The 15,992-nt window shown below is 45.1% G+C and overlaps 1 protein-coding gene across 10 annotated transcripts in view; it reads left to right on the top strand.

The window, feature by feature from the left end:
- EHBP1 (EH domain binding protein 1) overlaps positions 1-15,992 on the top strand; it is a 643,275-nt gene that overhangs the window by 149,840 nt on the left and 477,443 nt on the right. For all 10 annotated transcript variants that reach the window (XM_063918463.1, XM_063918471.1, XM_063918465.1 and 7 more), the window contains exon 5: positions 9,359-9,412. In XM_063918463.1, the coding sequence (XP_063774533.1) occupies positions 9,359-9,412 (54 nt within the window). The remainder of the gene's footprint in view (positions 1-9,358; positions 9,413-15,992) is intronic.

The raw sequence follows: 15,992 nt of genomic DNA, 5'->3' as shown, positions 1-15,992 counted from the left end.
AAGTATTTTCCCCCGATGCACTCTAATTGAATATAGCAGTGGTTCTCAAACTGTGTACCGTGGCACCCTGGGGGCCTCAGGACACTTGCAGGGGTGCCTTGTATTGGTGGTCCAGGACCAATTCAAATTATTTATGGTCAGTGTAAGCCAAACAAGTGCTGGTGGCTGTTCATCAAAAATTATGTGGACAAACAGGAGTGAATCTTGTTCCTCACCACACAACTGACTCTAAGGGTGACATATAAACACAATTTACTTCATTTAATATTTCTTTCTAAATTTATCAGTAAGAAACTTTTAGCCTAGGGGTGCCTTGACAAAAATTCTGATATTCTAGGGCGCCATGACTCAAAAAAGTGTGAGAACTACTGGAATATAGTAAATGGCTCCCATTGATTCACCTTTGAAGCCATCTGAACAGCGCTATAATAGGTACACGGCCGCCGGGATCGTGACTACATCCCGCACACGCAGCGCATTCCCTACTGTCACGAAGGTGTGAGATTGACCGTGCAGAAACCTATGCGGCTTTGGATTCTTTCTCCACAGGAAGTAGTGATTTTCCCATTAGGCACGTGCCTAGGGGTGGCACTTGTTGGGGGAGGGGGGGCATTTGGATGCTTGTGTTGGCACTGTCAGCCCAAAAATTACCAGTAACTGCAAAATATTTCCAGTGTACTGTACCATATGCCAGCGTGAATGGAGTGTAAATGGGTAGGACATGCACATACTGCACCTGTAAGCTGTACTACGTAATAAATATGTATACAAAGTTAAAAATAAAAAAGTATTTTTCTCTGACGTCCTAGTGGATGCTGGGAACTCCGTAAGGACCATGGGGAATAGCGGCTCCGCAGGAGACTGGGCACAAAAGTAAAGCTTTAGGACTACCTGGTGTGCACTGGCTCCTCCCCCTATGACCCTCCTCCAAGCCCCAGTTAGATTTTTGTGCCCGAACGAGAAGGGTGCACACTAGGGGCTCTCCTGAGCTGCTTAGTGAAAAGTTTAGTTTTAGGGTTTTTATTTTCAGTGAGACCTGCTGGCAACAGGCTCACTGCATCGAGGGACTAAGGGGAGAAGAAGCGAACTCACCTGCGTGCAGAGTGGATTGGGCTTCTTAGGCTACTGGACACCATTCGCTCCAGAGGGATCGAACACAGGCCCAGCCATGGAGTCCGGTCCCAGAGCCGCGCCGCCGGCCCCCTTACAGAGCCAGAAGCAAGAAGAGGTCCGGAAAATCGGCGGCAGAAGACATCCTGTCTTCACCAAGGTAGCGCACAGCACTGCAGCTGTGCGCCATTGCTCCTCAGCACACTTCACACTTCGGTCACTGAGGGTGCAGGGCACTAGGGGGGGGCGCCCTGAGCAGCAATAAAAACACCTTGGCTGGCGAAAATACATCACATATAGCCCCCAGGGCTATATGGATGAATTTTAACCCCTGCCAGATTACACTGAAAAACGGGAGAAAAGGCCGCCGAGAAAGGGGCGGAGCCTATCTCCTCAGCACACTGGCGCAATTTTCCCTCACAGCTCCGTTGGAGGGAAGCTCCCTGGCTCTCCCCTGCAGTCACTACACTACAGAAAGGGTTAAAAAAGAGAGGGGGGCACTAATTAGGCGCAGTATAAACAATACAGCAGCTATAAGGGGAAAAACACTTATATAAGGTTATCCCTGTATATATATATAGCGCTCTGGTGTGTGCTGGCAAACTCTCCCTCTGTCTCCCCAAAGGGCTAGTGGGGTCCTGTCCTCTATCAGAGCATTCCCTGTGTGTGTGCTGTGTGTTGGTACGTTTGTGTCGACATGTATGAGGAGGAAAATGATGTGGAGGCGGAGCAAATTGCCTGTAATAGGGATGTCACCCCCTAAGGGGTCGACACCTGAGTGGATGAACTGTTGGAAGGAATTACATGACAGTGTCAGCTCTTTACAAAAGATAGTGATTGACATGAGACAGCCGGCTACTCAGCTTGTGCCTGTCCAGACGTCTCATAGGCCGTCAGGGGCTCTAAAGCGCCCGTTACCTCAGATGGCAAATACAGACGCCGACACGGATACTGACTCCAGTGTCGACGGTGAAGAGACAAATATGACTTCCAGTAGGGCCACACGTTACATGATTGAGGCAATGAAAAATGTTTTACACATTTCTGATAATACGAGTACCACCAATAGGGGTATTATGTTCGGTGAGGAAAAACTACCTGTAGTTTTCCTGAATCTGAGAAATTAAATGAGGTGTGTGATGAAGCGTGGGTTTCCCCAGATAAAAAAACTGATAATTTCTAAACAGTTATTGGCATTATATCCTTTCCCACCAGTGGTTAGGGTGCGTTGGGAAACACCCCCTAGGGTGAATAAAGCGCTCACGCTTGTCAAAACAGGGGCTCTACCCTCTCCTGAGATGGCCGCCCTTAATGATCCTGCTGATAGAAAGCAGGAGGGTATCCTAAAATGTATTTACACAACATACTGGTGTTATACTGCGACCAGCAATCGCCTCAGCCTGGATGTGCAGTGCTGGGTTGGCGTGGTCGGATTCCCTGACTGAAAATATTGATACCCTAGATAGGGACAGTATATTATTGCCTATAGAGCATTTAAAAGATGCATTTCTATATATGTGTGATGCACAGCGGGATATTTGTCGACTGGCATCAAGAGTAAGTGCGCTGTCCATTTCTGCCAGAAGAGGGTTATGGACACGACAGTGGTCAGGTGATGCGGATTCCAAATGGCATATGGAAGTATTGCCTTATAAAGGGAGGAGTTATTTGGGGTCGGTCTTTCAGACCTGGTGGCCACGGCAACAGCTGGGAAATCCACGTTTTTACCCCAGGTCGCCTCTCAACATAAGAAGACGCCGTATTATCAGGCGCAGTCCTTTCGTTCCCATAAGGGCAAGTGGGCAAAAGGTTCCTCATTTCTGCCCCGTGACAGAGGGAGAGGAAAAAGGATGCAGAAATCAGCCAGTTCCCAGGAACAGAAGCCCTCTCCCGCCTCTGCCAAGCCCTCAGCATGACGCTGGGGCTTTACAAGCAGACAGGGAGGCAGTTTTGGAAGCCATTGACAAGCTGTATTCCCAGCAGGTGATAATCAAGGTACCCCTCCTGCAACAGGGAAAGGGGTACTATTCCACACTGTTGTGGTACCGAAGCCGGACGGCTCGGTGAGACCGATTTTAAATCTAAAATCTTTGAACACTTACATACAGAGGTTCAAATTCAAGAGAAGGGGACTACATGGTGTCTCTGGACATCAAGGATGCTTACCTTCATGTCCCAATTTACCCTTCTCACCAAGGGTACCCCAGGTTTGTGGTACAGAACTGTCACTATCAGTTTCAGACGCTGCCGTTGGATGGTCCACGGCACCCCGGGTCTTTACCAAGGTAATGGCCGAAATGATGATACTCCTTCGAAGGAAGGGAGTTTTAGTTATCCCTTACTTGGACGATCTCCTGATAAGGGTAAGATCCAGGGAACAGTTGGAGGTCGGTGTAGCACTATCTCAGGTAGTGTTGCGACAGCACGGTTGGATTCTCAATATTCCAAAATCGCAGCTGGTTCCGACGACTCGTTTTCTGTTCCTAGGGATGATTCTGGACACAGTCCAGAAAAAGGTGTTTCTCCCGGAGGAGAAAGCCAGGGAGTTATCCGAGCTAGTCAGGAACCTCCTAAAATCGAGCCAAGTCTTAGTGCATCAATGCACAAGGGTTCTGGGAAAAATGGTGGCTTCCTACGAAGCAAGCCCATTCGGCAGATTCCACGCAAGAACTTTCCAGTGGGACCTGCTGGACAAATGGTCGGGCTTGCATCTTCAGATGCATCAGCGGATAACCCGGTCACCAAGGACAAGGGTGTCCCTCCTGTGGTGGTTGCAGAGTGCTCATCTTCTAGAGGGCCGCAGATTCGGCATTCAGGACTGGGTCCTGGTGACCACGGATGCCAGCCTGCGAGGCTGGGGAGCAGTCACACAGGGAAGAAATTTCCAGGGCTTATGGTCAAGCCTGGAGACATCACTTCACATAAATATCCTGGTGCTAAGAGCCATTTACAATGCTCTAAGCTTAGCAAGACCTCTGCTTCAAGGTCAGCCGGGTTGATCCAGTTGGACAACATCACGGCAGTCACCCACGTAAACAGACAGGGTGGCACAAGAAGCAGTCAATGGCAGAAGCTGCAAGGATTCTTCGCTGGGCGGAAAATCATGTGATAGCACTGTCAGCAGTATTCATTCCGGGAGTGGACAACTGGGAAGCAGACTTCCTCAGCAGACACGACCTCCACCCGGGAGAATGGGGACTTCACCCAGAAGTCTTCCACATGATTATAAACCGTTGGGTAAAACCAAAGGTGGACATGATGGCGTCCCGCCTCAACAAAAAACTCGACAGGTATTGCGCCAGGTCAAGGGACCCTCAGGCAATAGCTGTAGACGCTCTGGTAACACCGTGGGTGTACCAGTCAGTGTATGTTTTCCCTCCTCTGCCTCTCATACCCAAGGTACTGAGAATTATAAGATGGAGAGGAGTAAGCACTATATTCGTGGCTCCGGATTGGCCAAGAAGGACTTGGTACCCGGAACTTCAAGAGAGGCTCACGGAGGATCCGTGGCCTCTACCTCTAAGAAGGGACCTGCTCCAGCAAGGACCCTGTCTGTTCCAAGACTTACCGCGGCTGCGTTTGACGGCATGGCGGTTGAACGCCGGATCCTGAAGAAAAAAGGCATTCCGGATGAAGTCATCCCTATCCTGATCAAAGCCAGGAAGGATGTAACCGCAAAACATTATCACCGCATTTGGCGAAAATATGTTGCGTGGTGCGAGGCCAGTAAGGCCCGACGGAGGAATTTCAACTGGGTCGATTCCTACATTTCCTGCAAACAGGAGTGTCTATGGGCCTGAAATTGGGGTCCATTAAGGTTAAAATTTCGGCCCTGTCAATTTTCTTCCAGAAAGAACTAGCTTCAGTCCCTGAAGTGCAGACGTTTGTAAAAGGGGTACTGCATATACAGCCTCCTTTTGTGCCTCCAGTGGCACCTTGGGATCTCAATGTAGTTTTTGGGTTCCAAAAGTCACATTGGTTTGAACCACTTAAAGATGTTGGCCCTGGCCTGGGCCAGGCGCGTGTCAGAATTGGCGGCTTTATTCTGTAAAAGCCCTTATCTGATTTTCCATACGGACAGGGCGGAATTGAGGACTCGTCCTCGGTTTCTCCCTAAGGTGGTTTCAGCGTTTCACCTGAACCAACCTATTGTGGTGCCTGCGGCTACTAGGGACTTGGAGGACTCCAAGTTGCTAAACGTTGTCAGGGCCCTGAAAATATATGTTTCCAGGACGGCTGGAGTCAGAAAATCTGACTCGCTGTTTATCCTGTATGCACCCAACAAGCTGGGTGCTCCTGCTTCTAAGCAGACTATTGCTCGTTGGATTTGTAGTACAATTCAGCTTGCACATTCTGTGGCAGGCCTGCCACAGCCAAAATCTGTAAAAGCCCATTCCACACGGAAAGTGGGCTCATCTTGGGCGGCTGCCCGAGGGGTCTCGGCTTTACAACTTTGCCGAGCAGCTACTTGGTCAGGGGCAAACACGTTTTGCTAAATTCTACAAATTTGATACCCTGGCTGAGGAGGACCTGGAGTTCTCTCATTCGGTGCTGCAGAGTCATCCGCACTCTCCCGCCCGTTTGGGAGCTTTGGTATAATCCCCATGGTCCTTACGGAGTTCCCAGCATCCACTAGGACGTCAGAGAAAATAAGAATTTACTTACCGATAATTCTATTTCTCGTAGTCCGTAGTGGATGCTGGGCGCCCATCCCAAGTGCGGATTGTCTGCAATACTTGTACATAGTTATTGTTAACTAAATCGGGTTATTGTTGTAGTGAGCCATCTTTTCTAGAGGCTCCTCTGTTATCATACTGTTAACTGGGTTTAGATCACAAGTTATACGGTGTGATTGGTGTGGCTGGTATGAGTCTTACCCGGGATTCAAAATCCTTCCTTATTGTGTACGCTCGTCCGGGCACAGTATCCTAACTGAGGCTTGGAGGAGGGTCATAGGGGGAGGAGCCAGTGCACACCAGGTAGTCCTAAAGCTTTACTTTTGTGCCCAGTCTCCTGCGGAGCCGCTATTCCCCATGATCCTTACGGAGTTCCCAGCATCCACTACGGACTACGAGAAATAGAATTATCGGTAAGTAAATTCTTATTTTTCTTTATTATTCTATTAAATTGACTATCTTCAAATGAGGGCTTATAACCAATCAATAAAATATTAAAATTATGCAGGGGCGGGGTGGCTGCTACTGTTGTGCCTAGGGGCGGCTTCACTCCTAAATCCACCCCTGACCACAGGACAAAGTCTCTAGTGCCGCAGACATTGCTCTAAATAAGTGTTTCCCATTTTCTGTTCTCAGGGAAACCTAACAGTGCATGTTTTCCAGGTCTCCTCACAGAAGCTCACGTGAAATAATTAGTACTACCTGTGTGTCTTTTAAAATGTCGTTCTGCAATGAATACACCTGTGCACCTGCTAGGTGACTTGGAAAACAGGAACTGCTGGGGTCCTGCGGATGGGAGGCCCTGATATAAACTATCACATCACCACTTTCTGACGTCGTCATGTAATTATATACGGTTGTTGCTGGGAATTGTTATAGATTGTATCAGCTCGTTATACTTGGTTTTCCACTCTGTCAGAATTTAGCATATTTCATACAGACTTTCATCTTTACAAAGAGCAATCATTTTCACTTTAAAACTTTCCGTTTTAATTTCCTTGCCCAAGACTTGGATAAGCTTAAGCCGGGTAAACGCCTGCACAGTGTCTGGTTTACCGTTTCATAACGACAAATAGTCTACAGTATATCGCGCAGTGTGTACGCATGATTGCGCGCTCCCGCTGGTCACTAGGGCCGAGAAAAGATATCGCTAGCCACCCAGTGCAGTGTAAAATGAAGGACCGAACGCTATGTCATTACGTCCTTTATATCTTTACTGCCAACCTCCAGTGGTCCGGGCCGAAGGGAATTCGGCCCAACCATCGGGACATTTGTATCTGTATTTATGACGCAAGGCAGTTACTATATTATTTTATGGTCTGATTGCCTAGTGCAGTGAACTTTTGTTGTTTTCTCTAGTTTTATATTAAGACTTTAGGCCAAGGTCTTTTCTAAATTGCAGCAGGCAACTGGGTATTATTTAAACTAGCACCAGAGTTTGGTGGGGTTGATAATTCAACACCCATAACCTACTTCGAGAAGCTAGCTACATAATTTCAGATATGTTCATTTGTGAGTATTTTTATTGATCGATCCCCTTTATATAAAGCCATATTACTGTGTATGTGTGTGTATATATATATATATATAAATATGTGTGTGTGTGTATATATAGATCCAAAAAAGAATGGCACTGGAGACAGCAATATGCAGAAAATTTTGTATTAAAAAATAAAATAAAATAAAATTCTGCATATTGCTGTCTCCAGTGCCGTTCTTTTTTGGATCTATGTGAATACTTTGTCCTGGCACGGAGCAAGTTGTGGATAGAGCTGAGGAGTGCCGACTGCTTTGCAAGTATATGTGTGTATATATATATATATATATATATATATAATATAAATGTTCGGTGATCCTCAGCTTAGACCTATAAGAATGCTGGAGTAATAGTTTCTGCATGGACAGAATAATGATTGCAGACTTGGCCCAAATGTAATGGCCCGCGATAGGCATGAGCCGGCAATATTCCAGTGAGATAATCACTAGATTTAAAGCGGCAATCAGTTTAAAGCCAAAAAACACCCTGGTTATGTCTTAAAATGTAATTGGCGCTTTTTAACTAATGGTTATCCTGCCCGAATCAAACGGTCAATTGCACTTGGCTCTTAGATTCATTTAGGGTCACAATAAGCAATCATTTAGCAACCAACTAAACCACGCATGGAACGTTTCAGCACATGGCTTTGTGATGCCCGATCTATTGGCCAAAAGCTCTATGGCGGCAATGCACGTTGCATAAACATTCTCTACAGTATTTGGCACAGTACTATTCCCAGCAGTTTTAGGGGAAAATGCTCCCTTCCATTTTGTAGTCTTGTAATAAAAAATTTAATAACTTTATACTAATATGTTTGTTATAGAACCCTGCATGTTTTGTGCAAAAGTTTCTTAGGATACCATTATTTTAATCCGTGTCCCAAAATCCCCTTAAATACAGTATATTCTCTGTCTAATTCAGTGGTTCTCAAACTGGGTACGGTGAGGCTCTTGCAGGGGTGCTTTGGATTAGTGGTCCAGGACCAATTCAAATGATTTATGGTCAATGCAATAGGCAAATCCAGTGCTTGTGGCTGCCAATCATAACATATATGGACAAACAGAAGCATATCCTGTCCCCCACCACACAATAGGACCTAAGGATGACATATAAACACAATTTACTTTATTTAATATTTCTTTCTAAATTTCTCAATAAGAAACTGGTCTAGGGGTGCTGCAAAAAAAATTCTGATGCTCTACGGCGCCATAAATCAAAATAGTTTGGGAAACACTGGTCTAATTTATCTGTAACAGTTTTCTCGAATCAGCTTTCTGGAATGGGCAAATGGTAACCTGTGGACATGACATCATTGAATAAGAAACATGATGTCATTGGCAGACACAGCTTTGTAAGTTTACTTGTGTTCTCTATAGGGTGGCATAAGCTGGTCTAGTATGCTATACCACACATCACTAAATCCTTTGTAGTTACAATGCTCTTTAAGGTGTCATTATCTCTAGTATACACACCGAATCAGATACATGTGTTTGGCATCAATGATCTCTACTTCTGCAGTATAAAGGTGCTGTGCTTCTTATCAGTTTTATGAGGACGGTCCTATAAGGTTGCACTGAAGTACTGAAACTGGACTGTTATCTATGTTAGGTCATCTTTTCTGTACCCTTGTTGTTTTGTTAGTGCTTCAGTATTTGCTACTCTAATAGTTACGGTAGTACAATCAGTGGGGTCCAAAAATGTGATTTTGCCATCCACGGAATGATATATATGCAAAACACTCTGTTGTGATCTGTATGTTTTATGCAATGACTCCAAAACTTGCAGTCTCAGGACCGCTGACGTCAGTCCGTTATGTAGAATCACTATATATCTTTAATGGTAAACTGATGTCATGAGGTATCTACTGTATGTTCATTGTTGTCAATGTTGATAAATAGCAACTTTGTGCACTATAGTCTTTTGTGGGTAAGTAACAGTGGAAGTATTATTTGAGGGATGTGTATGTATGTATGTCTCCTGTTGTGCAGAACTGTATCCTGTTCTAGGATTATCTTAACTTATTTATGTATTTTAGGACCCTCATGCAGAAGAGTTTGAAGACAAAGAATGGACATTTGTAATAGAAAATGTAAGTACTATGCTAACGATATGCATCATTTAGCTTTTATAAAAGACCACCATACGTCACAATAAACGAGTCTAATTTATACAGATGATTAACAGTTGGATTACACTGTCACATACATAAGGTCAGCTGTGTAATGGAAGATGGGAGGCAAGGTGCAGGGAGGCAGGTAATGTTATTGGAGGAGAAGATTCTGACTCCTGTTGCAATGATTTCTGTTTAATGAAACTACAGCTGAGCCAGTTCATGTAAGCTGACATAACAGCACCATCTAGTGGTGGCTAATCAAAATGAGGAAAAAAAGTATTCTGTTAAATTAGCATACACGCAATTTATTTTTCTAAATATTATAGCACTATAAACCCAGTCTCTTAAAAAGCATAAACTGATGGTTCTGCAATCATCCTGCAGTTTTACTTTTCTTTACATCTGTGGATATATTTAATGATCGGACTTGACTTTATTGTGAATAATTGATAAAAGCAGACTGACAGTCACCTTCCTATATACATTAGGCTGGTCCCCGATGGCAGGAGATCACTGTTTTATGTAAAGTTTGTGCATTAGTAAATGTGCAGGAAGTAGTACAGATCAGGTAAAGTGCATATCATATAATGTTACACCCACAGCATATTTCCTATTGTGCTTTATTATTGTTTCAGATACGATCAGTCATTATTATACTGACAATTTTACCTGATTAAAGACACATCATTGCTATAGCCAACACTGGGTGAAGCTCTCAGTGACCTACCCCTCTCCCAGTCATTTCCTCTATTTGTACGAGTCTGACAAGTGTAGTCCTGTGTCTCAGTAGCTGACTGTGCTTACATTCATCTGTCAGCAGTTAGCAGCATTACACCATTGGGCACATATAACTGAGGTATGTAACACTGTGACACATGATTGCTGCAGCAAACTCTTTCTCTAATAAGCAAAACCATGTGCAGTGCAGGTGGGGCAGATATAACATGTGCATAGAGAGTTAGATTTGGGGGGGTTATATTGTTTCTGTGCAGGGTAAATACTGGCTGCTTCATTTTTACACTGCAATTTATTTCAGTTTGAACACACCCCACCCAAATCTAACTCTCTGTGCACAAATGATATCTGCCCCTCTGCAGTGCACAAGGTTTTGGCCAACTGCTAACAAAATTGCTGCTGCGATCAACTCACAATTAGTCCCATAGTCCTTCAGTTGGGATACCTTAACGCGTTTCTCGGCCTCTGTAACTGGCCGTCACCATCAGCGGGATGTAACACCATTCATTGGAGAGAAGTGACCACACTGGTTACATCTTGACCGCACTTCAATTGGCATCTATCCAGCTTTGTGCAGCCATCATCTCACCACCCCCCGCTACCAAAGAGATCCTGTCAGCGATCAGTGCCGGTGGCACAACTTTTGCAATCGAGTCGCTGCACACCCGGCTCAGTGCAGCCGTTATTCACCATAAGTGGGGATCATATCATTCATGAGAAAGGAGAGATTTCAACAATGTCATTATCAGTGACCCCCATTGCAATCGGGCCACCTCTCATTGGCCCTGCACAATATCATTCACTTGCACGCACTGTGAGAAAGATTTTGCTGCTGTGATCAGGTCTGAGTTAGGCCCATTGTCCGGTCAGCGTTTACCTCTTACATGTTATAAGACAATCCACAGAGGTGGATTCTTAAAAAAACCCAAAACAAACAAACAAACCAGAAAACCCTAAGCCTTAAAAACAAAGACATTATACCGGTTGCTACAACTTAATGGAATACTACCTTACGATAAACTCTCATGCACGCAGTTGCTGCAGTTGGGTAGGCTGTGAGTATCAGACTGTAACAATGTAGACAAACTGGACTACGTTATATATGTACTCCATGGTTACAGGTGTTTCTAAGAAAATGTTGTCCTGTTCAGTATAAAACATTTGTTTGTAACTTGATGTCTGTGATGATCTGTTGCATGGAGATGAACAATGATGAAATAAGCAGTGAGAAAGTTCCATGCTATAGTAAATGACTTCTGCCATTTTCCCAAGTACTTGAATATTAGACATTAGCAAAGCAGCTGAAACATCAAATGACATCCATATTATGTACTCCGGAGTGGCATTGGTACACAGTAAATTACGTTTTATTCAAGATAAAGTGCATCCTAGTCTGTGATCATTGGCATAGACTCCATAAGACCTCTGAATGTGTCCTGTGGTATCTGACGTTAGCAGCAGATCCTTTAAACATAACCTAGTCCTGAGGCTGCTCCTCCATTCCCCTGCCTCATGCCTTGAACATCTCTGTTTTGCTTGCATACTGCCATCAGGCTTCCTCCTGCTTGCTTGCACCTCATGTCATCTGTCTGTCGCCCCTTCCCACTAGATTGTTAGCAGGGCCCTCATTCCTCTTGTTGTCAAAGCCCTCTTCTCGACACATATCACTCGCAGTTCTCTCCTACTCAGCGATCAGCTTTTTCTCCTGCTGGTAAAGGCTCATCTCTATCTATAGCCACCAGCCCCAAGTAGTACGATGATTACTCCCTCACTACTTACATCTTAGCTGTATTATGTTTTGAGAATTGTGATGCTCTTTGTTACTTGTACTCTATTTTTGTAATTTATTTACTATAATGCTAAGTTTTGTCTCCCTGTACTGGCCTTTGTACGGCGCTGCAAAACACTTGTGGCGCCTTATAAATAAAATGTAATAATAATAATAAGTCCTATAAGTTGCAAGGTGGGAACTCCATGGCTTGGACTTGTTTATACAGATGCCCGATGGGATTGAGATCTGGGGAATTTGTCATGTTCCTCAAACTACTCCACACCTTCCTTGGACCACTATTGGAAGGTAAGCCACACAAGACCTACCATTTTGGAGATGCTCTGACCCATTCGTCCAGCTATCATAATATGGTCTTTGTCAAAGCCGCTCAGATCCTTACACTTGCAGTTGAGCATTGTTTAAATATCCCAGCCTACCGTAGTATTGTGTGGAACCTTGTACATCCATTTCTGACTTGTCTATCAATCTCCTAATGACTATTTCCAGCAGGCTAACGCCCCATGTTCCAAATCACACATCAGGGTGGGGGATTCAGTTGCCGGTGAAGGGTGCAAATTGCTGTTGCCGCAGCTTTTAAACGCTGGCAACAGCATCTCATCTCGCACCCTTTGCCTGCACCCTGATTCGCACAAAGTGCTCGCAACCCTATGGGGTAGCGAGCACTTTTGTACGAGATCCCTCTGCCAAAAAGTGCGGCTGGTGACGTGCAAATTCGGTTGAGCGAGATCATCACCCATCGCCACCAATTGAATTCCCTTCCTCAAACTGTTTCCACGGCTGTGACAATGAGTTCAGTGTAGTAGATTGGCCTCTGTTGTCACATGATCTCCAATACAGCACCTTGGGGATGTTGTGGTACCGGAGATTAACAGTGTGAATGTGCAGCCGATAAATCTGTAACAGCTGTGTGATGTTATCTTGTGAGCATGGACCAGAATCTGTAAGAAGTGTTTGACGCACCTTGTTGTCATTAAGAACTCAGGCTATTCTGGCGGCAAAGGGGGGTCCTAGATAAGTGTACTTATTAAATTGACCACTGACTTTGCATAGCCATATGTTTATGTGTGTTCCTAAGAAAACATGACTTCGTATCATAATTTGGCTGTGACTGTCTGGCTTTGATTTGGTGATCTGTACATAAAATCTCATCAGCAGGCAGTCAGTGTAGAGACATGGGGTGTTCAGTGCAGAAATATATGTGGTATGTAAAAGTGACAGCCCACATGTATGAGATGTGTTTTCTCTTTAGGGATTTGTTTACATTTGCTGAGCTCCACTCTGTCTACATCTTGTAGCCTAACAGTAGGTAAGAGGCTAAAGCTTCCTAATGGTGTATATGTATAGGCATTCCGAATAAATGATATCCTGCCATTATCCTTGTTCCCATTAGTTCACTTGTGATGGAAATTTGTTTATATGCAGATTAAATGGTTTTTGATGAAGTAGGTTAAGTCCCCAAAAATATTTTGAACCTAAGTATTTGTATTCCTTTATTGAGCTTCCTACAGATCTGCTAAATCTAAGCCGATCCAGTGTGAAAGGCATATTGGGAGGTCTACGTTAAAAGTTCTGGATACTCTGAAAGAAGTTCAGATATTTCTAAAGGTGTGTACACATGGTGAGATCCTTGCTATGCCCGATTTTGACTACGCTATTTCCCTTGAACTCCTCCAGAGCGGGTGTAGTATGTGATGCCAGTGGTCAGGCTCCTGGCGGGCAGCATACCGGCGCCGTAATCCCGACCGCTGGCATACTGACAGCTGGGCGAGCGCAAATGAGCCCCTTGCGGACACGCTAACTATTCTCCCTCCAGGGGTGTCGTGGACCCCCAAGAGGGAGAAAAGATGTTGGTATGCCGGCGGTCGGGATTCTGGCGCCAGTATGGTGGCTGTCAGGAGCCCGGCCGCCGGCAACCTAAAGACCCCCCCCTCTCCCAGAGCCCAGATAGCACAGATTTTGACTATCTGTACTTTCGGTTTTGTCTATGTACAATTTTGAGTACGTGACAATTTTGACAATACTTTGTACTAGATAGACTGTGCAGGCAAGTTAATCTTGACTATCTAGCCTTGCGATACCGACCCCGCGGGAGTTCGCATCGGGATCGAATCGGGATCGCAAGCTGCCTAACACCTTGAGATGTGCCCTAACTTTCCTTAAGATTTTCACTATATTGTCAAAATCTTACAGATTTATCTCACACCTTGATCATTATTTTCTGCCTCATTACTGTATTGTATCTATATTGTGCTGTACTAGTCAGACAAAATTTTTAGGCCCAGATAGGGTATCTGCCATACCCTTCAGTTGTGTCACTGATTTTCCAAATTTTTCACTGAGTAGTTAGAAGATTTAGGTTTTATATATTAAGGCACTTTGCAATAGGTGTAGTAGGAACAACCAAACTTAAAATCTGTCATACATGCTGCAAATAATTATTGTGATTTTGCCGACACTGACATCTAGTGGATATGTTTAAGAATGCAAAGGAAAGACAAAATAATTTAATTTAATTTCTCTAACGTCCTAAGTGGATGCTGGGGACTCCGTAAGGACCATGGGGAATAGCGGCTCCGCAGGAGACTGGGCACATCTAAAGAAAGCTTTAGGACTATCTGGTGTGCACTGGCTCCTCCCCCTATGACCCTCCTCCAAGCCTCAGTTAGATATCTGTGCCCGAACGAGAAGGGTGCACACTAGGGGCTCTCCTGAGCTTCTTAGTGAAAGTTTTAGTTTAGGTTTTTTATTTTCAGTGAGACCTGCTGGCAACAGGCTCACTGCATCGAGGGACTAAGGGGAGAAGAAGCGAACTCACCTGCGTGCAGAGTGGATTGGGCTTCTTAGGCTTCTGGACATTAGCTCCAGAGGGACGATCACAGGCCCAGCTTGGATGGGTCCCAGAGCCGCGCCGCCGGCCCCCTTACAGAGCCAGAAGCAAGAAGAGGTCCGGAAAATCGGCGGCTGAAGACGTCCTGTCTTCAACAAGGTAGCGCACAGCACTGCAGCTGTGCGCCATTGCTCTCAGCACACTTCACACTTCGGTCACTGAGGGTGCAGGGCGCTGGGGGGGGGGCGCCCTGAGACGCAATAAAAACACCTTGGCTGGCAAAAATACATCACATATAGCCCCCAGGGCTATATGGATGAATTTTAACCCCTGCCAGAATCTATAAAAAAGCAGGAGAAAAGTCCGCGAAAAAGGGGCGGAGCCTATCTCCTCAGCACACTGGCGCCATTTTCCCTCACAGCTCAGTTGGAGGGAAGCTCCCCTGGCTCTCCCCTGCAGTCACTACACTACAGAAAGGGTTAAAAAAGAGAGTGGGGCACTAATTAGGCGCAGTATACAGCAGCTATAAGGGGAAAAACACTTATATAAGGTTATCCCTGTATATATATAGCGCTCTGGTGTGTGCTGGCAAACTCTCCCTCTGTCTCCCCAAAGGGCTAGTGGGGTCCTGTCCTCTATCAGAGCATTCCCTGTGTGTGTGCTGTATGTCGGTACTTTTGTGTCGACATGTATGAGGAGAAAAATGATGTGGAGACGGAGCAGATTGCCTGTAATAGTGATGTCACCCCCTAGGGGGTCGACACCTGAGTGGATGAATTGTTGGAAGGAATTACGTGACAGTGTCAGCTCTGTATAAAAGACAGTGGTTGACATGAGACAGCCGGCTACTCAGCTTGTGCCTGTCCAGACATCTCATAGGCCGTCAGGGGCTCTAAAGCGCCCGTTACCTCAGATGGCAGATATAGACGCCGACACGGATACTGACTCCAGTGTCGACGGTGAAGAGACGAATGTGACTTCCAGTAGGGCCACACGTTACATGATTGAGGCAATGAAAAATGTTTTACACATTTCTGATAATACGAGTACCACCAAAAAAGGGGTATTATGTTCGGTGAGGAAAAACTACCTGTAGTTTTCCTGAATCTGAGAAATTAAATGAGGTGTGTGATGATGCGTGGGTTTCCCCCGATAACAACTGATAATTTCTAAAATGTTATTGGCATTATATCCTTTCCCGC

This window comes from Pseudophryne corroboree, chromosome 4, assembly GCF_028390025.1.
Source record: "Pseudophryne corroboree isolate aPseCor3 chromosome 4, aPseCor3.hap2, whole genome shotgun sequence".
In the NCBI taxonomy this organism is placed as follows: Eukaryota; Metazoa; Chordata; class Amphibia; order Anura; family Myobatrachidae; genus Pseudophryne; species Pseudophryne corroboree.
The sequence above is the reverse complement of the archived record's forward strand: the minus strand, read 5'-3'. Positions and strand labels throughout refer to the sequence as shown.